Here is a 26,150-nt window from a genome sequence, read left to right on the forward strand (position 1 = left end):
CCAATGTGTTTTCCTCAACAGCGAGAGTTCATCAGAGACAAGGGTATCATCAGGAGTGCCCCAGGGAAATGCGAAAGGACCATTGATGTTCCGTACATAAATAAATGATTTGGTTGACAGGGTGGCCATCCATCTACTGTTATTTGCTGATGATATCATGGTGTATGGTAAGGTGTCTAAGTTGAGTGACTGTAGGAAGATGCAAGATGACTTGGACAAAATTTCCAGTTGGTGTGATGAATGGCAGCTAGCCCTAAATGCAGAAAAATGTCAGTTAATGTGGATGAGTAGAAATATCAAACCTGTAATGTTCGGATACAGTGTTACTAGTGTCCTGCTTGACACAGTCAAGTCGTTTAAGTATCTGGGCATAACATTGAAAAGTGATATGAGGTGGAACAAGCGTGTGAGAACTCTGATAGGGAAGGCAAACGGTTGACTTCAGTTTACTGGGAGAATTATAGGAAAGAGTGGTTCACCTGTAAAGGAACGAATTATAGGATGCTAGTGCATCATATTCTTGAGTACTGCTCGATTGTTGTACCAGAGCGGATTGAACAGACACATTGAAGGAATTCAGAGGCAGGCTGCTACATTTGTTACACGTAAGAGTTACAGAGATGCCTCAGGAACTCAAAAGGGAATACCTGGAGGGAAGGTGACGTTCTTTATGAGAAACACCACTGAGAAAATTTAGAGAACTGGCATTTGAAGCTGACCGCTGAAAGATTCCACTGTCACCGACAAACATTGCGCATAAGGACTACACAGATAAGATACAAGAAACTGTGGCTTATGTGGAGGCATACAGACAGTAGTTTTTCCCTTGCTGTATTTGTCAGTGGATCAGGAAAGGAAATGACAAGTAGTGGTACTGGGTACCCTCTACCACGTACCATATGGTGTCTTGCGGAGTACCTACGTAGGTGTAGAATATCATAAAAAATGGCAGAATGCTTGAGTAATTTACCAATTGATATTTGTGTCCTAAAGCTGTGTCGTCAAATGAATAGTTAAACGACTGGAAATTGGTTTGTTTGCAATTGTGTCCCTAAGGTGCACTCTTTTTTCAGAAGTGTTTTGCTATAAGTTTCATTCTTCAGATTCTGAAGGGTACCGACTGCACCTCTTGTAGTATCATCAAACTGATGTGCTATACCAGCTGATGTACAGGGCTGAGGATTATTGATTCAAGATTCCATTGAAGGCTCATCACTGTTATCAACATGAGGAAATACACAGTCACTGTCACTCCTCGCAAGTATTTCCAGGATCTCTCTCTCTCTCTCTCTCTTTGTAATCACAGTGATGTAACATTTCTTTCATAGAATAGAACAACGCAAAGATAAAACTGCTGAAAACATGCAAAGCAGAGTAGTAAGGGACTACAGCAGCAAGCATAGTTGCATACTTGAACTATGAAACTGGAACTCTAAAAATCTTTGGAAGAATGGCACAGAAATTCAGCTTTGCATGTCAACACATCTAGAGAACACATGCAAATGTAGGTCAGTGTGCTTAAACTTATTCACAGCTGTGAGAGGGCTGGTGGAGCGGGCCACAAAATTCATCAGTAGTGCAAGAGGCCACATTTAAAAGCGCCTGCAGCATGACGAGGCACCTCTTCCACTGCAGTGAGAAGGTTAATATCAAATGAAATAATAATAATAATAATAATAATAATGGAAGCAGCTGGTTTTTCAGCGAGTATTGTACTAGACGTTAGAGTACTGTAAGGAGTTGGTCAACATATTGATGTTAAAGGAGGAGTCCTCTACATCATTTCTTGAAAGAGTGAAATTTTTGAGAGACCTTTTCACTTTCCAGCACAGAAGTTGTAGGAGGAGATGGAACTCTGCATCAACAAAGACATACAGGTTTATTGTGACTTGGAAGTTTATATATAGGAGGTCATAATTATTAATAAACAGTGACCAGAAATTTATTTAGAAGTATAGCACATGAACGAAGAAACAATATACCTACAAATTGTCAATAATTATATATAAGAATGTTAACTCAGTTCTGAACTTCAAACTTTCATTGTTTATTTATATTATTGTACATATGGTAACATACTGCTTTGATAAATGGGTGTGTTGCACATTATCTACCTAATTGATGAATGATGATTGTCACCATACACGTTCTATTTATTTAATTAATTAGTATAGTACCAGTAAACTGCCAATTCTTCAAATAATTGAACTTCCATGTATAAAACAGCTTCAAATGTCTTATCACTTCACAAATGAGTTAATGTGGTTGATATTTGCCTTTAAGCTTGTGAGTGAGAAAAAATTTAGAAAAGATTTGAAATTATTCTTGAAGTTTGTTGGAAATCACTAAGTGCTCTCATTATGAAATGCTGGATGAATATAACCGGGTAATTTTCCCCCCATTTTAAGCACAAACTATTTTTTCACACATTTTAACATTTATGACAATATATCTTCTGAACTGTGTGTCATACAGTGGTATAATGTTGTGCAGGTACATCAAGTGCTGTAATATGTAGATACTGTAGGCAAAGTACATTGTGATTAGAGATAATAGTAAAGAAGTAATAAATTAAAACGTCATGCCTGACACTGAAGGTTAACAGTATGAACAGTGTTCATGATTTTGTCGGGGGTGTCAGTGAGAAAAATGTATTTTAATGGTTTGAAATTATGTGTAATCTTTATTGGAAGTCGCTAAGTGCTCTTGGCAAATGCGGAATGAATGAAGTCCATGGATTTGCATGCTGTTACACTCTCTCAAGAAAACACAGTTTCTAAATATAGTACTTATCTTATTGTGTTAAAATTTTAACGTAATATTATACTTCTTAATGAGCAGATTATGAGAGCATTTCAGATTTTTAAATTAGGTCAGTAATAATGCAAAGTATTGGAAATTGAATTTTTGTTGCCCCTTAAGTGGCAACAGTACTGGGTGAGGCTCCAGTAGGAGCAGGGAAGCACATTAGATAGAGCTGAAAGATAGGAGCTATCGAAGGTTGAGAGCAGGGGGGTTACAAGAATGTTGGATATGCTGCAGGAGTGTTTCCACCTTCACATATCAGAAAATCTTGTGTTGTTGCAAGGAGTCCAAACACCATGGCCTGTAAAGCTCTAGTTACAGGTAAGAACAGTGTGTTGCGTGACATGCTTGGCAAATAGGTCATTTGTCTATTATACAGTTTGGCCATTCAAACAGACAGCTGGCTTGTTAATAGTTATGCCCATGTAGAGTGACTCAGTAGTGTTTGCAGATAAATTGGTGGACCACAAGGCTGCTTTCAAAGGTGGTCCTGCCTTTGATGGGGTAGGAAATGCTTGTGGCAGGCCTGGAGTAGGTGCTTTTGAGAGGATGTATGGTGCACTTCTTGCATCGAGGTATTTTACAGGGATATGAGCCATGTGGCAAGGGGTTGGGAGCAGGGGTAGAGTAGGGACAGACTCCAATATTGCAGAGGTACAATGGGCAGCAGAGTACCACTGTGAGAGAGTTGAGGAGGATATTTATCTTTTCAGGGCACAACGAGTGTTATTTGAAATCCTGGTGGAGAATGTGATACAGTTGCTGAAGTCCTGGATGATAGTCATCAGAGGGGCACTTCTTTTTGACTGGTCAGTGGGTTGTGGGGGTAGTGGGAGTAGTGGGTGACTGGGAAATCTGTTTCTGGACAAGGTGAGGAGAGTAATTTTAGTCTTTGAAGGTTTCAGCAAACCTCTGTGTTGCGGTTCTGGAGAAACGTGGATATTGTGTCCTCACCCTCACCCCAGATCATTGGTTGTCATCCATTACTCTGAGCCATAAAGTGCATTTGAAGGCTATGGATGAATATTCATAGTTCAGCAACTTAATAATAGCACAAGGGTTGAGGAGCCTGATGTCCGAACAACTGAGAAAGATTTCACATTTGTAGCTTCTCGATATTACTACAAATTGAAATACAAAAAATACAAATTTGGAAAGCAAAACCTATTTTGCAGTGGATTTTGAGGTCTGACATCCACAAATTTGTCAACATTACAACCTATAAACTTTTTTGAGTGAAGTTCTGAAAAAAATGTGAAAGCAAACTAACCATCACATAACCACTCGGAACATCCCTAAGGTCTTAACAGTTTCAGGCATAATCCATTGAAATGCGTTGTTTCTGAAATGTGATGTATATACCTCAAACATATCAGTTACTGGTTGCTATATAACAAATTGTTATTGCCAGCCTTATTACTGTACAAATCGCATTATGGATAACAGCATCTTGTGTAGAGAGACAATTTCTCATTTTCCCAAGCATAAAATCAAAATCTTACTGTGACATTCTTTTAAAATTGTGAAACAAAATGCCATCATTACTTGTGTAGGTTGCATGGGCAGCAGAATACCACTGTGGGAGAGTTGGGGGAGCATATTTTTCTTTTCAGGACAGATGAGAGATAGTCGAAAACTCTGTGGAGAATGTGATAGAGTATTTCTCGCTTGTTGTACCTCTGTTGCTGAGGTATTCTTGCACCCATAGTAGCTTCCATGTTCTCCTTTCCTGTCACATTTCATTACCGTGAACACAGCACAAGTTTCCGAGCAAAGAGGTGTATGCATAGCAGACGGCTTGAAAAAATGGAACAGTGTATGTACCTGAGATCATGTATGAAACAGTGGAAACTCTAGGTAGGTATATTGACAATGTAGGAAAATACAGATTGCTATTTACCGTAAAGAAGACATGTTAAGTAGCAAATAGGCACAATTAAAAGGCAGTTACATAAAGCTTTTGGCCACAGCCTTCATTAGCAAAAGAGAAACACACACCATTCATGCACACAACCCAGCACACCTCATGCACCATGACCACCAACTCTAGCATCTCGGGCTGGAATGCTGTCACTATGCTGCAAACAGCAATCTCAGATTGACTCTCCACTTGTCCATGAGGAAAGAGGCATTGTGTGGATATGCTTTTATGAATAAAATTGAAATCGTGCTTTTATGAAATTTTATCATCCTATGTAAACCCAGAATCAGTTAGTACTGTGTTTGCCTTGTATTTATATTTGTATTGTGATATAATGGCTGCCTCCTATTTTCCTTTTATGTTACTAGAAGGATGATTCTCGACTAGAAATGGTGATGTTCAACAGAATTCGAAGTGGTTGTTTGGATGAAGCACAGCTGTTATGCAGACAGTGTGGCTGTTTTTGGAGAGCAGTATTGTTGGAAGGTTGGCGTCTGTATCATGACCCAAATTACGATGAGACGCCAGTTGATGAGGAGACAGTAACAGAAAAAAAACCTACTGAGGGAAATTATCGCAGGTATTGTAATAAATAAACGGCTTTACTTTGTTTTAATGCATGAAGGTGACAAAAAAGCATGTCCTTATTTTAGGTAGTTGTATTTGTTTTAAAGTGTGTGTGTGTGTGTGTGTGTGTGTGTGTGTGTGTGTGTGTGAGAGAGAGAGAGAGAGAGAGAGAGAGAGAGAGAGAGAGAGAGAGAGAGAGAGAGAAGAGAATATTTAATGTATTCATTACAGTAGCTATCAAAGAGAAAAGTACAGAAAATAGGCCAAAGGAAAATTTTGTGTGTTAATCAGTTTTATTATTTTTGTTGTTGTTGTTGGTGGTGGTGGTGGTGGTGGTGGTGGTGGTGGTGGTATTATTATTATTATAGTGGAGACTCGATTATCGAGACCTCAGATATACAGATTCGCAATCATTTGGATTGTCAACTGGGGGCAAGTATCTCTTTACTTTTTGGTCCGTGCACTACAAGCCCGCACCCCACATGGGGTGCAATAAGATGAAACAGAAGGAAACATAGATGCAGAAAATATTGCAGTACCATCACACGTGGAAGCTTTTCAAGCGCCGGAAACAGCTTTCTAATGGTTCGAGAAAAAAAACAGTGTTTGATACTGTGAGTTTGCTACAGTTAAAACGAATTCATGATATAGCAGCAATGAAGAGAAAAAAATTGTTTCAGACGACAGTTACAAAATATTTCAAACAAAATTAAACTGTAATGTCTGTCCTTTGTGACCGTTTGTTAGGTATTTCATAATTCAGATTGCACTATTTTAGTAATTTCAAGGAAAATATATATATATATATATATGAATATAATAGAGGGAAACATTCCACGTGGGAAAAATATATCTAAAAAGAAAGATGATGAAACTTACCAAACAAAAGCGCTGGCAGGTCGATAGACACACAAACAAACACAAACATACACACAAAATTCTAGCTTTCGCAACCAATGGTTGCCTCGTCAGGAAAGAGGGAAGGAGAAGGAAAGACAAAAGGATATGGGTTTTAAGGGAGAGGGTAAGGAGTCATTCCAATCCCGGGAGCGGAAAGACTTACCTTAGGGGGAAAAAAGGACAGGTATACACTCGCACACACACATATCCATCCACACATACACAGACACAAGCAGACATTTGTAAAGGCAAAGAGTTTGGGCAGAGATGTCAGTCGGGGCGGATGTACAGAGGCAAAGATGAAGTTGAAAGACAGGTGAGGTATGAGCGGCGGCAAATTGAAATTAGAAATTAGCGGAGATTGAGGCCTGGCGGATAGCGAGAAGAAAGGATATGCTGAAGGGCAAGTTCCCATCTCCGGAGTTCTGACAGGTTGGTGTTAGTGGGAAGTATCCAGATAACCCGGACGGTGTAACACTGTGCCAAGATGTGCTGGCCGTGCACCAAGGCATGTTTAGCCACAGGGTGATCCTCATTACCAACAAACACTGTCTGCCTGTGTCCATTCATGCGAATGGACAGTTTGTTGCTGGTCATTCCCACATAGAACGCTTCACAGTGTAGGCAGGTCAGTTGGTAAATCACGTGGGTGCTTTCACACGTGGCTCTGCCTTTGATCGTGTACACCTTCCGGGTTACAGGACTGGAATAGGTGGTGGTGGGAGGGTGCATGGGACAGGTTTTACACCGGGGGCGGTTACAGGGGTAGGAGCCAGAGGGTAGGGAAGGTGGTTTGGGGATTTCATAGGGATGAACTAAGAGGTTGCGAAGGTTAGGTGGACGGCGGAAAGACACTCTTGGTGGAGTGGGGAGGATTTCATGAAGGATGGATCTCATTTCAGGGCAGGATTTGAGGAAGTCGTATCCCTGCTGGAGAGCCACATTCAGAATCTGATCCAGTCCCGGAAAGTATCCTGTCACAAGTGGGGCACTTTTGGGGTTCTTCTGTGGAAGGTTCCGGGTTTGAGGAGATGAGGATGTGGCTCTGGTTATTTGCTTCTGTACCAGGTCGGGAGGGTAGTTGCGGGACGCAAAAGCTGTTTTCAGGTTGTCGGTGTAATGGTTCAAGGATTCCGGACTGGAGCAGATTCGTTTGCCACGAAGACCTAGGCTGTAGGGAAGGGACCGTTTGATGTGGAATGGGTGGCAGCTGTCATAATGGAGGTACTGTTGCTTGTTGGTGGGTTTAATGTGGACGGACGTGTGAAGCTGGCCATTGGACAGGTGGAGGTCAACGTCAAGGAAAGTGGCATGGGATTTGGAGTAGGACCAGGTGAATCTGATGGAACCAAAGGAGTTAAGGTTGGAGAGGAAATTCTGGAGTTCTTCTTCACTGTGAGTCCAGATCACGAAAATGTCATCAATAAATCTGTACCAAACTTCGGGTTGGCAGGCCTGGGTAACCAGGAAGGCTTCCTCTAAGCGACCCATGAATAGGTTGGCATACGAGGGGGCCATCCTGGTACCCATGGCTGTTCCCTTTAATTGTTGGTATGTCTGGCCTTCAAAAGTGAAGAAGTTGTGGGTCAGGATGAAGCTGGCTAAGGTAATGAGGAAAGAGGTTTTAGGTAGGGCGGCAGGTGATCGGCGTGAAAGGAAGTGCTCCATTGCAGCGAGGCCCTGGACATGCGGAATATTTGTGTATAAGGAAGTGGCATCAATGGTTACAAGGATGGTTTCCGGGGGTAACAGACTGGGTAGGGATTCCAGGCGTTTGAGAAAGTGGTTGGTGTCTTTGATGAAGAATGGGAGACTGCATGTAATGGGTTGAAGGTGTTGATCTACGTAGGCAGAGATGCGTTCGGTGGGGGCTTGGTAACCAGCTACAATGGGGCGGCCGGGATGATTGGGTTTGTGAATTTTGGGAAGAAGGTAGAAGGTAGGGGTGCGGGGTGTTGGTGGGGTCAGGAGGTTGATGGAGTCGGGTGAAAGGTTTTGTAGGCGGCCTAAGGTTCTGAGGATTCCTTGAAGCTCCGCCTGGACATCAGGAATGGGATTGCCTTGGCAAACTTTGTAAGTAGTGTTGTCTGAAAGCTGACGCAGTCCCTCAGCCACATACTCCCGACGATCAAGTACCACAGTTGTGGAACCCTTGTCCGCCGGAAGAATGACGATGGATCGGTCAGCCTTCAGATCACGGATAGCCTGGGCTTCAGCAGTGGTGCTGTTGGGAGTAGGATTAAGGTTTTTTAAGAAGGATTGAGAGGCAAGGCTGGAAGTCAGAAATTCCTGGAAGGTTAGGAGAGGGTGATTTTGAGGAAGAGGAGGTGGGTCCCGCTGTGACGGAGGACGGAACTGTTCCAGGCATGGTTCAATTTGGATAGTGTCTTGGGGAGTTGGATCATTAGGAGTAGGATTAGGATCATTTTTCTTCGTGGCAAAGTGATATTTCCAGCAGAGAGTACGGGTGTAGGACAGTAAATCTTTGACGAGGGCTGTTTGGTTAAATCTGGGAGTGGGGCTGAAGGTGAGGCCCATTACATGCAGTCTCCCATCCTTCATCAAAGACACCAACCACTTTCTCAAACGCCTGGAATCCCTACCCAGTCTGTTACCCCCGGAAACCATCCTTGTAACCATTGATGCCACTTCCTTATACACAAATATTCCGCATGTCCAGGGCCTCGCTGCAATGGAGCACTTCCTTTCACGCCGATCACCTGCCGCCCTACCTAAAACCTCTTTCCTCATTACCTTAGCCAGCTTCATCCTGACCCACAACTTCTTCACTTTTGAAGGCCAGACATACCAACAATTAAAGGGAACAGCCATGGGTACCAGGATGGCCCCCTCGTATGCCAACCTATTCATGGGTCGCTTAGAGGAAGCCTTCCTGGTTACCCAGGCCTGCCAACCCGAAGTTTGGTACAGATTTATTGATGACATTTTCGTGATCTGGACTCACAGTGAAGAAGAACTCCAGAATTTCCTCTCCAACCTTAACTCCTTTGGTTCCATCAGATTCACCTGGTCCTACTCCAAATCCCATGCCACTTTCCTTGACGTTGACCTCCACCTGTCCAATGGCCAGCTTCACACGTCCGTCCACATTAAACCCACCAACAAGCAACAGTACCTCCATTATGACAGCTGCCACCCATTCCACATCAAACGGTCCCTTCCCTACAGCCTAGGTCTTCGTGGCAAACGAATCTGCTCCAGTCCGGAATCCTTGAACCATTACACCGACAACCTGAAAACAGCTTTTGCATCCCGTAACTACCCTCCCGACCTGGTACAGAAGCAAATAACCAGAGCCACATCCTCATCTCCTCAAACCCGGAACCTTCCACAGAAGAACCCCAAAAGTGCCCCACTTGTGACAGGATACTTTCCGGGACTGGATCAGATTCTGAATGTGGCTCTCCAGCAGGGATACGACTTCCTCAAATCCTGCCCTGAAATGAGATCCATCCTTCATGAAATCCTCCCCACTCCACCAAGAGTGTCTTTCCGCCGTCCACCTAACCTTCGCAACCTCTTAGTTCATCCCTATGAAATCCCCAAACCACCTTCCCTACCCTCTGGCTCCTACCCCTGTAACCGCCCCCGGTGTAAAACCTGTCCCATGCACCCTCCCACCACCACCTATTCCAGTCCTGTAACCCGGAAGGTGTACACGATCAAAGGCAGAGCCACGTGTGAAAGCACCCACGTGATTTACCAACTGACCTGCCTACACTGTGAAGCGTTCTATGTGGGAATGACCAGCAACAAACTGTCCATTCGCATGAATGGACACAGGCAGACAGTGTTTGTTGGTAATGAGGATCACCCTGTGGCTAAACATGCCTTGGTGCACGGCCAGCACATCTTGGCACAGTGTTACACCGTCCGGGTTATCTGGATACTTCCCACTAACACCAACCTGTCAGAACTCCGGAGATGGGAACTTGCCCTTCAGCATATCCTTTCTTCTCGCTATCCGCCAGGCCTCAATCTCCGCTAATTTCTAATTTCAATTTGCCGCCGCTCATACCTCACCTGTCTTTCGACTTCATCTTTGCCTCTGTACATCCGCCCCGACTGACATCTCTGCCCAAACTCTTTGCCTTTACAAATGTCTGCTTGTGTCTGTGTATGTGTGGATGGATATGTGTGTGTGTGCGAGTGTATACCTGTCCTTTTTTCCCCCTAAGGTAAGTCTTTCCGCTCCCGGGATTGGAATGACTCCTTACCCTCTCCCTTAAAACCCATATCCTTTTGTCTTTCCTTCTCCTTCCCTCTTTCCTGACGAGGCAACCATTGGTTGCGAAAGCTAGAATTTTGTGTGTATGTTTGTGTTTGTTTGTGTGTCTATCGACCTGCCAGCGCTTTTGTTTGGTAAGTTTCATCATCTTTCTTTTTATATATATATATATATATATATATAAAAGTCTCTCTCTAATACCTAATGAACGCTGATTTTTGTTTTTCTTGTTTTGAAGAAACACCTAACATTGTGTATTAACTGTAGAAGATAACCATGTAACAGTATATCTAAAGGATAACCATATGAAAATGACGTAGGTTATCTTTCTAGTCTTAATAATACAAAAATCGCTTTTCTTCCCAAATTCAATTATCTGGATTTTTGTTTATTTGAATGACTTAAGACAACAGTCTGTTTAATTGAGCCTCCACTGTAATTATAACACTTGTTGTTTTGGTTGTTTTAATTTCTTGTTTATTATTATTATTATTATTATTATTATTCCCTCATGCTGCAAAACTTTACATTCAGATTTGTATTCCTTTTACCTGTACATATTTTTTATTTTTATTTGGCTTCATTGTGAGAAAATTTTTCAAAGAGTGATGGGTTTCTCAATGCAGAGACTTATGGAAGTTGATGACTTGGCAAACTATAGAAACAAAACAGCTGCGTCCATACATGAATGGTGTTCTGGGTGCGTTTTGTGGACATCTAAAATCATTATTGGAAGTTTCTAAGACGTGGGCTGACATGCTGTGGTCTCATATGCGTGTGGTTGTTGACATAAAAGTTGAGAAGGAGATTCGTGCTGCTGCTTCAAGGAAATATGAGCCAATGCCAGAAGAATATTGGGCTAACATGTAAGTACTGTCAGCATTATCCTCAACCCCCACCCTCATCCTCAACTAATACTAGTTTCAGTTGCAAAAAATACATGAAAGGTCATGGTGCTTGTTGAAAGGAAAATTGTTTGTAACTTCCATGCATAGGATGTATTATGTCCTAGTTTTTATGTCATTTTGATAACAGAGCAGAGATGTTAATTGTTTTCTGATTACTATAATGTCTTTATGATCTTGATAATAAATCATCAGCAGAGCATTACATTATGTGTGTTACTGCAGTATTAATGTCAAGACTTCAAGATTGTCAAAATATTTATGGTAACAACTTTTCTTTGTGCAATTAAACAGTAGATCCAATTACTATGGGTGACCTACAACAGGCTTTGAAAGACATGAAAATCAGGAAATCTATTAGATTAGATGGAATAAATGCAGAGGGTTACCACTAGATAAGACTTTTTACAGTTAATAAATGAGTGTTGTTTGAACTGAAAGATCTCAGACCCTTGGTTTATAGCAGAAGTAATCTATTTTTAAAAAAAGGGAAACATAATGACTAAAATCTATTGTGGCATAAGTCTTCTTAACACTGGCTACAAACCATACTCAAAGATGATCAATAACCGCATGAAGAATATTACAGAAGCTATTATTTCTGAAGAACAAAATATATTTAGATCAGGTCATTCATGCACAGACTGTATGTTTCAAATTAAAATCATCATAGAAGCAACACACAGAATTTAATATAGAAACCCAAGTGAACTTTATCAATCTTGAGAAGGCCTTTGACTGTGTGAGCCGTGAAAGCCTATGGAAGATTATCTCTGAACTTGGATATCCCTGTCATGCAACAGAGGTAGTGAGAATTCTTTATAAAACTACATGCATTGTAATTAACGCAGATAGGAATCGATTAGAAGAACTAATTACGAACCAAGGTGTCGGACAAGGATGTGGGCTATTGCCTACTGGTTTTTTTATATCTACATTGACTTCACTAATTGCAAATGGAAACATAAAGTAAACAAAGGAATTAAAGATAACGAATGAGAGATACCTGAACATACTTTTGTTTGCTGATGACATCCGATACCCAGTAGCACGTTCTCTTGTGTTGACTTATGCCTGTTTTTGTCGTGGCATGCTATCCACAAGTTCATGAATACATTATTGGTCCAGATTGTCCCACTCCTCAACAGCAATTCGACGTAGATCCCTCAGTGTGGTTGGTGGGTCACATCGTCCATAAACAGCCCTTTTTAATCTGTCCCAGGCATGTTCGATAGGGTTCATGTCTGGAGAACATGCTTTCCACTCTAGTTGAGCAATGTTGTTATCCTCAAGGAAGTCATTCACAAGATGTGCATGAGAGTGGTGCGAATCGTCATCCATGAAGACGAATGCCTCGTCAATATGCTGCTGATATGGTTGCAGTCGCGGTCGGAGGATGGCATTCATGTATCGTACAGCCATTTCGCTGCCTTCCATGACCACCAGCAGAATATGTCAACCCCTCATAATGGCACCCCAAAACAGCAGGGAACCTCCCCACCCTGCAGCACTCGCTGGACAGTGTGTCTAAGGCGTTCAGCCTGACTGGGTTGCTTCCAAACATGTCTCCGATGATTGTCTAGTTGCAGGCATATGTAACACTCATCAGTGGAGAGAACATGATGTCCATTCGGTGTATTGTTGTTGGGCCCATCTGTACCGCACTGCGTGGTGTCAAGGTTGCAAAGATGGATGTCCGGAATGCAGTTGCGCATCATGCAGCCTATTGGGCACAATTTGAGTCATAACACGACGTCCTGTGGCTGCACGAAAAGCATTATGCAACGTGGTGGCATTGCTGTCAGGGTTCCTGCCTGTCATAATCCATAGGTAGTGGTCATCCACTGCAGTAGTAGCCCTTCGATGGCTTGAGCGAGGCATGTCATTGACAGCTCCTGTCTCTGTATCTCCTCCATGTCCGAGTAACATCGCTTTGGTTCACTTCGAGGTGTCTGGACACTTCCGTTGTTGAGAGCCCTTCCTGGCTCAAAGTAACAATGCGGACACGATCGAACCGTGGTACTGACCATCTAGGCACGGTTGAACTACAGAGAACACGAGCCATGTACCTCCTTTCTGGTGGAATTACTGGAACTGATCGGCTGTCGGACCTCCTCCGTGTAATAGGTGCTGCTCATGCTGGTTGTTTACATCTTTGGGTGGGTTTAGTGACATCTCTGAACAGTCAAAGGGATGTGTCTGTGATAAAATATCCACATTCAACATCTATCGTTAGGAGTTCTGAGAGCCGGGGATAGGCAAAACTTTTTTGATGTGTGTATATAGGGTGTTTATGCTGCAGATGTATCTAGGTGTTGTCTCTTGACATAACAAGAGACCTGTACAGAGAGATTCTTTGCCCTGATGACCAGTTCAGTGTTTCCTTAATGTAACAGTAGTGTCCGTTACAACCAGTAAATGTGGCTGTTTAGTGTTTAACAGTAATAACATCTATAAAGGATGATCTGTATACTGTGGAGATAAGATAAATAATACGCCTTATTATGGCTGTACAGGCATGACTTTTTACAGGATATAATTAGATTTTAAATCCTCATTGTGTTTTATAATTTGTATATCAACATTATTTTCAACCAGCATAAATATTTTATATTTGATAAACATTGATTGATAAAGATGTGCACAATATGTGAGTTTTAACTTCAGTGTAGACAAAATATTCTGTGGTACTACACCGATATACATACATTTGTTCGTTTATTCTCAGTCTCAGATGTGACTGATTATGGGTGTTATGCCTTGGTCTGGCAGATATAAAAGACTTTAATAACTTTTTTTTCCCCCCAGGAAGTCTGTGAAAGAAATTTTTTCAGAGTTGGCATCAAGTGAAGACCCAAGTATTAAACTGACAGCAAATGAACCTATGTGTGTGGTTCAACAGATGCTTATAATGGATGAAATAGCACTTCTGATGGAAAAAATAAGTTGCTGGATTTCCAGTTGTGACCCACAGTTTCTGCGCTTTCTTGCCCATCTTGTACTTTTCTTTAGGATGGCTGGTGTGTCCAAACGTGATGATATTGGAGACTTAGTTCTTGTGGAATATATAAAGGTAAGTTGCTTGACTGAAATAAAAAAATATCATAAGTATAATGTGCGACTGAAAAAAAAATCTTAAATAAGTATTCCTAAGATGGAATGTAACGCTATTATGAAAAGGATAGTTGCTGCTTGGCATATAATGAAGATGGTGAGTCACAGATAGGCACCACAAAAAGACTGTCGGAAAGTGAGTTTTCAGCCAACAAGGCCATTGTAAAAATACACACACAGGTGTTGGAACCATAGACATCTCTCTCTCTCTCTCTCTCTCTCTCTCTCTCTCTGTGTGTGTGTGTGTGTGTGTGTGTGTGTGTGTGTGTGTGAGTGATGAAGGCCTTATTGGCTGAAAGCTTAATGTGTGACAGTCTTTTTGCTGTGCCTATCTTCAGCTCAGCATCTCCGCTAAATGGTGAACAGCGACTATCTTTCTCATAATGTTGTTAAATTCCATCCTGGATTTTCCATTGTTTCTGTTGTGATATAATTAATAATAGTTTAAGGTTTTGAATACATTCATTTTTATGTGTTGTTGCTATGTGCATTCATGCAATGAAATGGATGAATATCTCCTTTGTACATCTGTTCGTATCTATAGCATTGTATAACTCTGATATCACCAATGTGCTGTACATATAAACTAATAATTATAACAAGTCAGATGTATTAATAATAAATGTAACTGAACTCAAAGAATTCAGTTGGACAGTTAGAGGCAAGCGGGAGTATGGTACCCAGTAGAAATTGTTTTGAAAAGTACAGTGGTGGGGCTTTGTTGTGAAGATTTGTTAGTGACTTCTCCATACAGTTACATAATAAAAATGTCACATATTGAGATTTTCAAAACTCGTTTCTTTTCCACTTTGGAATGAAGAAGAAAAGATTGCATCTACTAACAAAGAGATAGAGGGGCTGGCCAGTACTTACATCAGCTCAGTACAGCCGATAGATTCACAATACAGAACAAAAACTTTACATTCCTAGCTTTCGGAACTTTGTTCCTTCATCAGCGAGGAGAGAGGGGGAAAAAAGGGAAAAAGGGAAAGTGGATTCAGTTACTCACAACCCCGGTTATGAAGCAACCTCAGCTCCTTTTCGAATCTGAATTTCACCTGGTCCTTCTCTAAAACCCAAGCCACCTTCCTGGATGTTGACCTTCATCTTTTTGAAGCTCACATCCACACCTCTGTCCACATCGAACCCACAAACAGACAACAGTACCTTCACTTTGATAGCTGCCATCCATTCCACATCAAGCGCTCCCTTCCCTACAGCCTAGGTATTCGTGGCAAACGTATCTGCTCCAGTGACAAATCCCTCAACAATTAAATCAATAACCTAACCAGTGCTTTCCTCTCCCACAATTATCCTGCAGACCTTGTCCACAAACAGATCTCCCAAGCAGTACATTCCTCCCTGTCCAACAACACTGTTCCTACCCCCAGACCACACAGAAGCATCCCCCTTGTCACCCAATATTATTCTGGCCTCAAATACATCAACAAATTACTCTGCCAGGGATATGACTTTCTCAAGTCAAGCCCTGAAATGAGATCATCCCTTGACAATATTCTCCCCACACCATCCAGAGTTGCCTTTCGTCGCCCCCCCCCCCCCCCCCCCCCAACCTCCATAACATCCTTGTCAAACCCTACAATATTCCCAGACCACCACCTCGACCCAGTGGTTCCTACCCCTGTAACCGACCCCGCTGCAAAACCTACCCCATCCATTCCCCCACAACCACCTACTCCAGTCCCGCTACTGGTAAAACATACACAATTCAAGGCAGGGCCACATGTGAAACAACACATGTCATTTATCAGCTGACATGCCTGCACTGCACAGCCTTTTACATCGGTATGACGACAACTAAACTGGCTGAGCGCATGAACGGGCACAGACGAACTGTCCGCCTAGGAGATGTCCAATACCCAGTAGCAGAGCATGCCATCTAGCATAATTCTAGAGACTTAGGAACCTGCTACAACGTACGTACCATTTGGCTTCTCCCACCAACACCAGTCCCTCGGAACTGCGGAGATGGGAACTTGCACTCCAACACATCCTTTCACCCCGCCATCCCCCTGGACTGAAACTACGTTAACCAACCTCACTCCCATTTACTCTTAAGTCTTCTCCTTTTTCCCCTCTCCTCTTTAGCCATTCACGCATCTTTTCATCCTACATAGTTGTGATTATCTTTAAACTATATACCTCTTTACTTCTGGATGCATCCTCTTTTGTTTGAAGCTGGCACAGTACTTAACAGTAGAATATCTTTGGCTTCCCTCTGACAACCATGCTTCCATCCTTGCTACCCTCCCTGTTTACCTTTTCCTGTTGCTTCATAACCTGGGTTGTGAGTAACTGAATCCACTTTCCCTTTTTCCTCTCTCTCTCTCTCCTCCCTGATGAAGGAACAAAGTTCCGAAAGCTAGGAATGTAAATTTTCTGTTCTGTATTGTGAATCTATCGGCTGAACTGAGCTGAGGTAAGTACTGGCCAGCCCCTCTATCTCTTTGTTAAAATTTGTTCCACATCTTAAAATGAGATTTTCCATTAATGAAAAAGATTGCATCTGTTCGCTTTAGAAGTCAAATAACCAGAACAGGAGCTACAGATGGAAGGAAATTTTAAACCTCTTATTGTTTCTGTAATGCTAGTTCATATGCAATTACTCATCTCCCCAACCTCAGAGCTATCATTGGACCTAGTTTATTATACAAAGATTTATGTTACATCTAGCAGTGTGAAAGAATCCAGTTTCCCTGAACTGTTATATCTTTATCTAGGTGCTGATAGGATGGCAGCAGCCTTGTCTTGTAGCCTATTATGCATCTCTCCTTCCCCAAGATGACCAGATAACATTATATTCTGAGTTCTTGCAAAAAATTGTGGACCCAGAGTTACAACTACAGTGTTTGGCAGATGGTGAAGATGCAGGCCTAGACATATGTGCAGTCACAAAGGCAACTGTAGAGAATATAAGGTAATCGAGTATATCTAGTCTAAAAAATGTAAATAACATTTTTTGTTTGAAGTGCACAGCAATTAAAGTTCAGTTTCTTTGATATGAGTGCCTTTATTCTGTTAATTAATCTTCATTGTAGCTGAAAGATTCCATAATAAGTAATTTGTGCATTGCAGTGTATGATACTTGTACTTTTGTTGTGACACATTCTTTTTAACGTAATCTTTTCACATTATCAATAACTGTGAAACTGTCCTTGAGTTGCCTTTTAATAGTAATGTGGTGAACATCGTGCTACCATTTAGGAGTGCAGCCAGAAGATGCTGACCTCTCTTTCGTACCACAGTCAGTAGGACCATGCCAAGCAATGTTGCGTGATGTTAAAGCCAACCTGTCATGGAAGCTTTGCCTTTTATAACTGTCCCCAACAAATTGAAAAGTAGATGGAAAACTAGACACACATTGAAACTTTCAGTTGGTCCACAAGGTGTTGCTCAGAATGGCCAGCACAAGTGACAGTTGTGGGGGTTATAGATCTGGCCATATGTGGCAACAGGCCTGCTCTGTGTACGAAATTTGCTGGCCTATCCATGTGGCACACCTACCTCCAGGCCCTTGCCACTTGGGTAGAAGACCCAGGTACAAGACGAGCCTGACGCTCCTACAAAGCGAAACCTACTTCAGTCTCATCACAGGTATATCCTATCACATCAGAGGCAGGGCCACCTATGAAAGCAGTCATATTATTTACCAGTCCTGCTATAACGTCTGCTCAGAAATTTATATGGGCAAGACCACCAACCAGCTATTCACCCAAATGAATGGCCTTTTGGCCACCATCCCCACTAATACCTTCCCCCAGGACACATCCCCCAGGGGTCTCACAATTCTTTTTTGAGTATGTGCGTGATGTGCATGGACCCCCAAGCCATCGCATGACTACTTCTTTTATTCTGCTGCACCAAGTGAGACAGCACAGTGGTTAGCACACTGGACTCGAATTTGTGAGGATGACAGATGAAGTCCTTGTCTGGCCATCCAGATTTAAGTTTTCTGTGATTTATCTAAATCGCTCAAGGCAAATGCTGGAATGGTCCCTTTCAAAACAACACAGCCAATTCCCTTCCCCATCCTGGACACATTTGTAGCTCGTGCTCTGCCTCTAATGATGACAATGTCAAAGTGACATTAAACCCTAATCTTATTTCCTTCCATTCTTCCTTTGATGCAGTTTTGCTATCTGATTGTACCTTCCCTCAGACTTTTCTCTAGCACTGATTCCTTGATTAGAACATAGCTTGCTCATGGGATGATTAATGGAAAATCTCATATAAAGATGTGAAACAAATACTAACAAAGAGAGAGAGGGGCTGGCCAATACTTGCGTCAGCTTACTTGCTCATAGGATGTCAGTTATGACTTTTTCTCGCTTCATTCCCTTTGTTTTACACTACATATTTCAGTTAACTTATGTTTGATTGACACATCTGGGGCTGCCTTCCTCCTCTTCCATAAAATTCTTTCACAGAATACATGGGTAGGGGTGGGAGGGGGGGCATGAAGTAACCATATGATGGCAGCTCTCCGACCATGCCTGTATCCCACTGTTGATGCCCAAGCTATCACCTCCCCACGTATGCCAAACAGTAGGTGCCTGTGCATGAAAGGAAAACAAAACCAAGCAACTATCTGATATTTACTCACATCAGTCCCTGCTTTGTACCTGAACAGATGGAGGATCCTTTGTCTCTAGTAACCCAATGATCTTTGTGGAGAATATTTAAAATATTTGAATGCTTTACAAACTTTCTTCCCAAATTACAAAGTGTTCTGCCATAATTAAGATGGCTAATCCTATCCAGTCCCAGGCGTTACTCTCTTTTAAGCAACTTGCTGATGTATGTGTTATCATAAGACCCCATAAGAACCTAAACACTATACAGGGTTTAACGTCTCACTGAAACCTAACACTGCGGATGGGTAAAGAACTACATGAACACATCCAGAAGCGAGGGATTCACTTTGTGCATACTGTACAAAGGCCACTGGGACAGGAAAGTTGACATCGGTGAAGTCATCCTTGATTTTGTGGAGGTCAAAATCATTTCTCACCCCCAGATGTGGTGCTTTAAATGCCAGTGCTTTGACGATTTTTGGAAACTGTGGCCAGCCACTTCATAGCAATTTGCCCTGTGTACTACCACTATCTGTCAGTTTTGAGAATGACCACATTCACCAATCTCTAAAGTTTGTTACCCTTATTGAGAAACACCTCATACTTTGAACCTAGAAAAATATGATTGTCTGTAGCCACTCTCAGTGATATTGACTTGTGCGCTTCTGTAGCCAGGTCGTCAGCAGTACATAGCTTATTTACTCCCTCGACATCACCCACCTCAGCGTTAGTGTGGCGCCCAGCTTACAGTGGCCCATGTCTTAGTGAGCTGTCCTCTTTTGGCTGCCCTGCGATGGACTCTTCAGTTGCTGAACGCATTAACATTAATTTTAGCTGACAATGCCTCATCCGCTAATTTAGTTTTACGTTTTACATGTGACGGTGGATTTTATCATTCTGTATAAGTTTTAGCGCATGTCCTTCGTCCCTTTGTGTTCCGCACTCTAATTCTTTTAGGGTGTATGTTTTAATGTGTCGCAGAGTGGCTGGCTCTTCCTTTTTATTCTTGTGGTCGGCCAGCCACGGTCATCTCCTCTCTTGTTTGTACCCTGTCTACCTGTTTCTTGCTTCTCTCTGTGGTTTTCTCTTCCTGTTTTGCTCATAGTAGGGTTAGTTGTCCTTCTGACATTCTTCTGATTCTTCCTTTCTTCTGCTATTGTGCTGTACATCTCCTTTCTTTTCTTCTTTCCCTTGTGTAATTATTTCACCGGGAACAAGGGACCGATGCCCCTGCAGTTTGGTCGTCCCCCCCTCCCACTCCTTCAAACAAAGCAACCCTTGACATCGACCTCTGGCAGTTGCATAAACAAACTTAATCATGGGGGCAATATGGCCTTTCCCCCATGATGACATCAGCACAGCCTTCGGGTATCACTTCTCGTGCTGTACTCCCACCTGCTTATATCAGTGACAGTCTTTGTGACTGTGACATTTTCCGATGATCCAGTCACTTTCTTGTCATTACATGATGTACGACTTATCACTTTGGGCTCTTCAAAGAGCCAACTGGTGTGTGCAAGTCTATATCACTGTGTACCATATGCCCCCTCTGTCACACTGCCTTGACAAAATTGTGAGGAACATCTCCATTTGGATTACCCACAGCACTGGAGCTGCTATTCCCCTTCCTACAGGTCACCTCCATTGCCAGCTAGTGGCATGGTGGACCATAGATTTGGAAAAAGCTCTTCAGGATAATCAGACAGCCCTACACCATCTCAAATGACATCCTTCACAGACTGCCATTACACTTCTAAGTGGCTCTGTGCTAAGGCTCGCTTCATAATTAAATCCAGTGAGTGATACATCTCCTCCTTGGGAACTTATGTGTCTATCTCAGTCTTCTGTGCCACCAAAGATCAAAAACTGTCCCGGGTCTCCTCCTGCATGGCGGTATATCTACCAGTGTGTCAGTTGTTGCTGATCACTTTGTGACCATCTTTGTTACTGCATCGGCGTCCTCTTCTTACCCAGCTACATTTTGAATGCCTTAAAGAAAGCTGATGGCACCCCCTATCCTTTGCCCCCCGTCACAACTGAATTGTATAATGAACCTTTCGCTGACTCAAAACTGCTTCAGGCTCTTGACTCGTCACGTGATATGGCTCCAGATCCTGATTCAGTTCATAATCAGAAGATCCACCATCTGAATGTCACTCAAAAGTTCCATGTACTCGGGATCTTCAACTGTATGTGACCACAAGATGTTCTCCCTTCGCAGTGGGGAGATAATAACATTGTCTCCATTCTTAAGCTAGGAAAAACTCAAAATCCATTGACAGTTATTAAACAATTGACCTTGCTAGCATGCTGTGTAAAGTATTTGAAAGGATGATAGGGTGGTGGTGGTGGTGGTGGTGGTGGTGGTGGTGGTGGTGGTGGTGGTTTTGGGAGTAGAAATGATGGATCACTTGGTTCCCCACCTGTCCAAGAGAACAGCATCCCACAGTCCTTCAGCTCCTGGTGCATCCTGCATTTCAGACTCCATAATACCCATTTTGTGTGTCTTCAATAGCCGAATTTCTATTGGTCTCACTGTCTTCTATCCCTTGACTCAATTTAAGTTGCACTTTTCTTTTGTGGCTTCTGTTTTTTGGTCTGTATTTAAATACATTTTTGAGTATTCTTTTGTGTCCAGTTCTCATTAAGTGTACAAACCGAAAAAATTGTCTGTATTCTATTTAATATAGTATGGTATCTTCCTTGTATATTATTTCCCATACATTTTATCTGTTCTCTGTTCCAAAAGGGAGATATTTGTTGAGCGTCTTTTAATTCTATTCCTACAGCTTTTCTTTTCTTTCAGCTCTTTCCCCATAATCATCCTGCACTGTGAACCACGTGTTGTAAAAGGCTGAATAATGGTTTTATAATAGGGTGGTGCATAAGTTCACAGCATTTTTGTTCTGCATGTTGGTATGATGGTTGCTATGGGTTTATTTATTAATCATTTGGAAACAGCAAGTGGACTGTGGATGCAGAAAAATGGAGTGTCAAGTGGTGAAATCAGACCACTTCTGACATATCTTCTGTTAAGAGTTCAGTAAAGGGTTGACAGCAGCAGATGCAGCCATAAAAATTTGTGCTGTGGATGGAGATAAAGCCAGTGGACAGAGCACAGCAAGAAAATGGTGTTCTCATTTTAAGGAGGATCGTTTTGACGTTAGTTACTCTCCACATTCTGGAAGACCTGTAGGGTTTGATGAAGTGTGTTTAAACGCATTAATCCATAGTGATCCATTTCAGTGTACTTGTTGTTGTTGTTGTTGTTGTTGTTGTTGTGGTCTTCAGGCCTGAGACTGGTTTGATGCAGCTCTCCATGCTACTCTATCCTGTGCAAGCTTCTTCATCTCCCAGTACCTACTGCAACCTACATCCTTCTGAATCTGCTTAGTGTATTCATCTCTTGGTCTCCCTCTATGATTTTTACCCTTCACGCTGCCCTCCAATACTAAATTGGTGATCCCTTGATGCCTCAGAACATGTCCTACCAACCGGTCACTTCTTCATGTCAAGTTGTGCCACAAACTCCTCTTCTGCCCAATTCCTATCAATACCTCCTCATTAGTTACGTGATCTACCCATCTAATCTTCAGCATTCTTCTGTAGCACCACATTTCGAAAGCTTCTATTCTCTTCTTGTCCAAACTATTTATCGTCCATGTTTCACTTCCATACATGGCTACACTCCATACGAATACTTTCAGAAATGACTTCCTGACACTTAAATCAATACTCGATGTTAACAAATTTCTCTTCTTCAGAAACTCTTTCCTTGCCATTGCCAGTCTACATTTTATATCCTCTCTACTTCGACCAACATCAGTTATTTTGCTCCCCAGTTAAGTTATTCATAATTGTAATCTCAGGGTATTCATTTGAATTGACAGCATTTAGATTTGTTTGATTTATTATGCAACTGAAATTTAACAGATTCCTTTTAGTACTCATGAGTATGACCACATACTTTCCCTTATTTACAGTCAATTGCCACTTTTGGAACCATACAGATATCATGTATAAGTCATTTTGCAGTTGCATTTGGTCTGATAAGTTACTATGACACAATAAATGACAGCATCATCTGCAAACAATCTAAGAGGGCTACACAGATTGTCCAATAAATCATTGACCTATATTAGGAACAGCAGAGGGGTTATAATACTTACTTGCTTGGGGAATGTCAGATATCACTTCTGTTTTACTCAGTTACTTTCATTGATTTGTAAGAACTGTGACCTTTCTGGCAGGAAATCACAAATCCAGTCATACAGCTGAGACGACAGTCTGTAGGCATGTGAAGGTTGATTAGACGTCTCTCTGGAAATATAGAAATATGAAATCAATTCGATATCCCCTGTTGACAGCACACAACACTTCGTGTTAGTAAAGAGATAGTTGTGTTTGGCAAAAATAATGATCTCTGAATGTTCATTGGCTGTACGTCAATAGACTGTATTCTTCAAGGTAATTATAGTGTTTGAACACAGTATGTTTTCCAGAATTCTACCACAAATCTATGCCAGTGATATGGATCTTTAATTCACAGGCTTATTATTTCCTTTCTTGAGTATGAGTGTGACCAGTGCAACGTTCCAGCTTTTAGGTGTAGATCTTTCGTTGAGCTGTACTGTGCTGTTCTGCAGAATAGATGCAAGCTGCCTCCCAACTTCAGTAATTGTACTCCCGAGGTATTTATTTGTGGTCTAGGGGTAGCATCTATGTCTGGTAATCAAAAACATGACCTCGGCACTGGTTAATTTTGGAATAAAAATAATTAGTAATGTTGGCCAAGGCCCCCATGAACCATGGACCTTGCCGTTGGTGGGGAGGCTTGCGTGCCTTAACGATACAGATAGCCGTACCGTAGGTGCAACCACAACGGAGGGGTATCTGTTGAGAGGCCAGACAAATGTGTGGTTCCTGAAGAGGGGCAGCAGCCTTTTCAGTAGTCGCAGGGGCAACAGTCTGGATGATTGACTGAGCTGGCCTTGTAACACTAACCAAAATGGCCTTGCTGTTCTGGTACTGCAAACGGCTGAAAGCAAAGGGAAACTACAGCCGTAATTTTTCCCGAGGGCATGCAGCTTTACTGTATGATTAAATAATGATGGCATCCTCTTGGGTAAAATATTCCGGAGGTAAAATAGTCCCCCATTCGGATCTCCGGGTGGGGACTACTCAGGAGGACGTCGTTATCAGGAGAAAGAAAACTGGCGTTCTACGGATCGGAGTGTGGAATGTCAGATCCCTTAATCGGGCAGGTACGTTAGAAAATTTAAAAAGGGAAATGGATAGTTTAAAGTTAGATATAGTGGGAATTAGTGAAGTTTGGTGGCAGGACGAACAAGACTTCTGGTCAGGTGAATACAGGGTTATAAATACAAAATCAAATAGGGGTAATGCAGGAGTAGGTTTAATAATGAATAAAAAAAGTAGGTGTACAGGTAAGCTACTACAAACAGCATAGGCCAAAATCAAATAGGGGTAATGCAGGAGTAGGTTTAATAATGAATAAAAAAAGTAGGTGTACAGGTAAGCTACTACAAACAGCATAGTGAACGCATTATTGTGGCCAAGATAGACACGAAGCCCACGCCTACTACAGTAGTACAAGTTTATATGCCAACTAGCTCTGCAGATGACGAAGAAATTGATGAAATGTATGATGAGATAAAAGAAATTATTCAGGTAGTGAAGGGAGATGAAAATTTAATAGTCATGGGTGACTGGAATTCGTCAGTAGGAACAGGATGGCTTTCCCATCTTAAGTGAGTGTCTGCCCATACTCCTAAGAAGTTTGAGTGCAATGCCTCCTGAAGGAAGAGAAGGAAACATAGTAGGTGAATATGGATTGGGGCTAAGAAATGAAAGAGGAAGCTGCCTGATAGAATTTTGCGCAGAGCATAACTTAATCATAGCTAATACTTGGTTTAAGAATCATGAAAGAAGGTTTTATACATGGAAGAACCCTAGAGATACTAAAAGGTATCAAATAGATTATATAATGGTAAGACAGAGATTTAGGAACCAGGTTTTAAATTGTAAGACATTTCCAGGGGCAGATGTGGACTCTGACCACAATCTATTAGTTATGAACTGTAGATTAAAACTGAAGAAACTGCAAAAAGGTGGGAATTTAAGGAGATGGGACCTGGATAAACTGCAAGAACAAGAGATTGTACACAGTTTCAGGGAGAGCATAAGGGAACAATTGACAGGAATGGGGGAAAGAAATACAGTAGAAGAAGAATGGGTAGCTTTGAAGGATGAAATAGTGAAGGCAGCAGAGGATCAAATAGGTAAAAAGGCGAGGGCTAGTAGAAACCCTTGGGTAACAGAAGAAATATTGAATTTAATTGATGAAAGGAGAAAATATAAAAACGCAGTAAATGAAGCAGGCAAATAGGAATACAAACGTCTCAAAAATGATATCGACAGGAAGCGCAAAATGGCTAAGCAGGGATGGCTAGAGGACAAACGTAAGGATGTAGAGGCTTATCTCACTAGGGGTAAGATTGATACTGCCTACAGGAAAATTAAAGAGACCTTTGGAGAAAGGAGAACCACTTGCATGAATATCAAGAGCTCAGATGGAAACCCAGTTCTAAGCAAAGAAGGGAAAGCAGAAAGGTGGAAGGAGTATATAGAGGGCCTATACAAGGGCGATGTACTTGAGGACAATATTATGGAGATGGAAGAGGATGTAGATGTAATGGGAGATATGATATTGCGTGAAGAGTTTGACAGAGCACTGAAAGACCTGAGTCGAAACAAGGCCCCCGGAGTAGACGACATTCCATTAGAACTACTGACAACCTTGGGAGAGCCAGTCCTGACAAAACTCTACCATCTGGTGAGCAAGATGTATGAGACAGGCGAAATACCTGCAGACTTCAAGAAGAATATAATAATCCCAATCCCAAAGAAAGCAGGTGTTGACAGATGTGAAAATTACCGAACTATCAGTTTAATAAGTCACAGCTCCAAGATACTAATGCGAATTCTTTACAGACGAATGGAAAAACTGATAGAAGCCGACCTGGGGGAAGATCAGTTTGGATTCCGTAGAAATGTTGGAACACGTGAGGCAA

The 26,150-nt window shown here is 42.0% G+C and overlaps 1 protein-coding gene across 1 annotated transcript in view; it reads left to right on the top strand.

Annotated features, from left to right (window-relative positions):
• Positions 1 to 26,150, top strand: part of LOC124788890 (nuclear pore complex protein Nup107) — a 244,504-nt gene that overhangs the window by 182,269 nt on the left and 36,085 nt on the right. The window contains exons 7-10 of the mRNA XM_047256175.1: positions 5,095 to 5,306; positions 11,069 to 11,308; positions 14,156 to 14,420; positions 17,203 to 17,399. Coding sequence (XP_047112131.1) covers positions 5,095 to 5,306; positions 11,069 to 11,308; positions 14,156 to 14,420; positions 17,203 to 17,399 — 914 coding nt within the window. The remainder of the gene's footprint in view (positions 1 to 5,094; positions 5,307 to 11,068; positions 11,309 to 14,155; positions 14,421 to 17,202; positions 17,400 to 26,150) is intronic.

Source organism: Schistocerca piceifrons, chromosome 1 (genome assembly GCF_021461385.2).
Source record: "Schistocerca piceifrons isolate TAMUIC-IGC-003096 chromosome 1, iqSchPice1.1, whole genome shotgun sequence".
Classification (NCBI taxonomy): Eukaryota; Metazoa; Arthropoda; class Insecta; order Orthoptera; family Acrididae; genus Schistocerca; species Schistocerca piceifrons.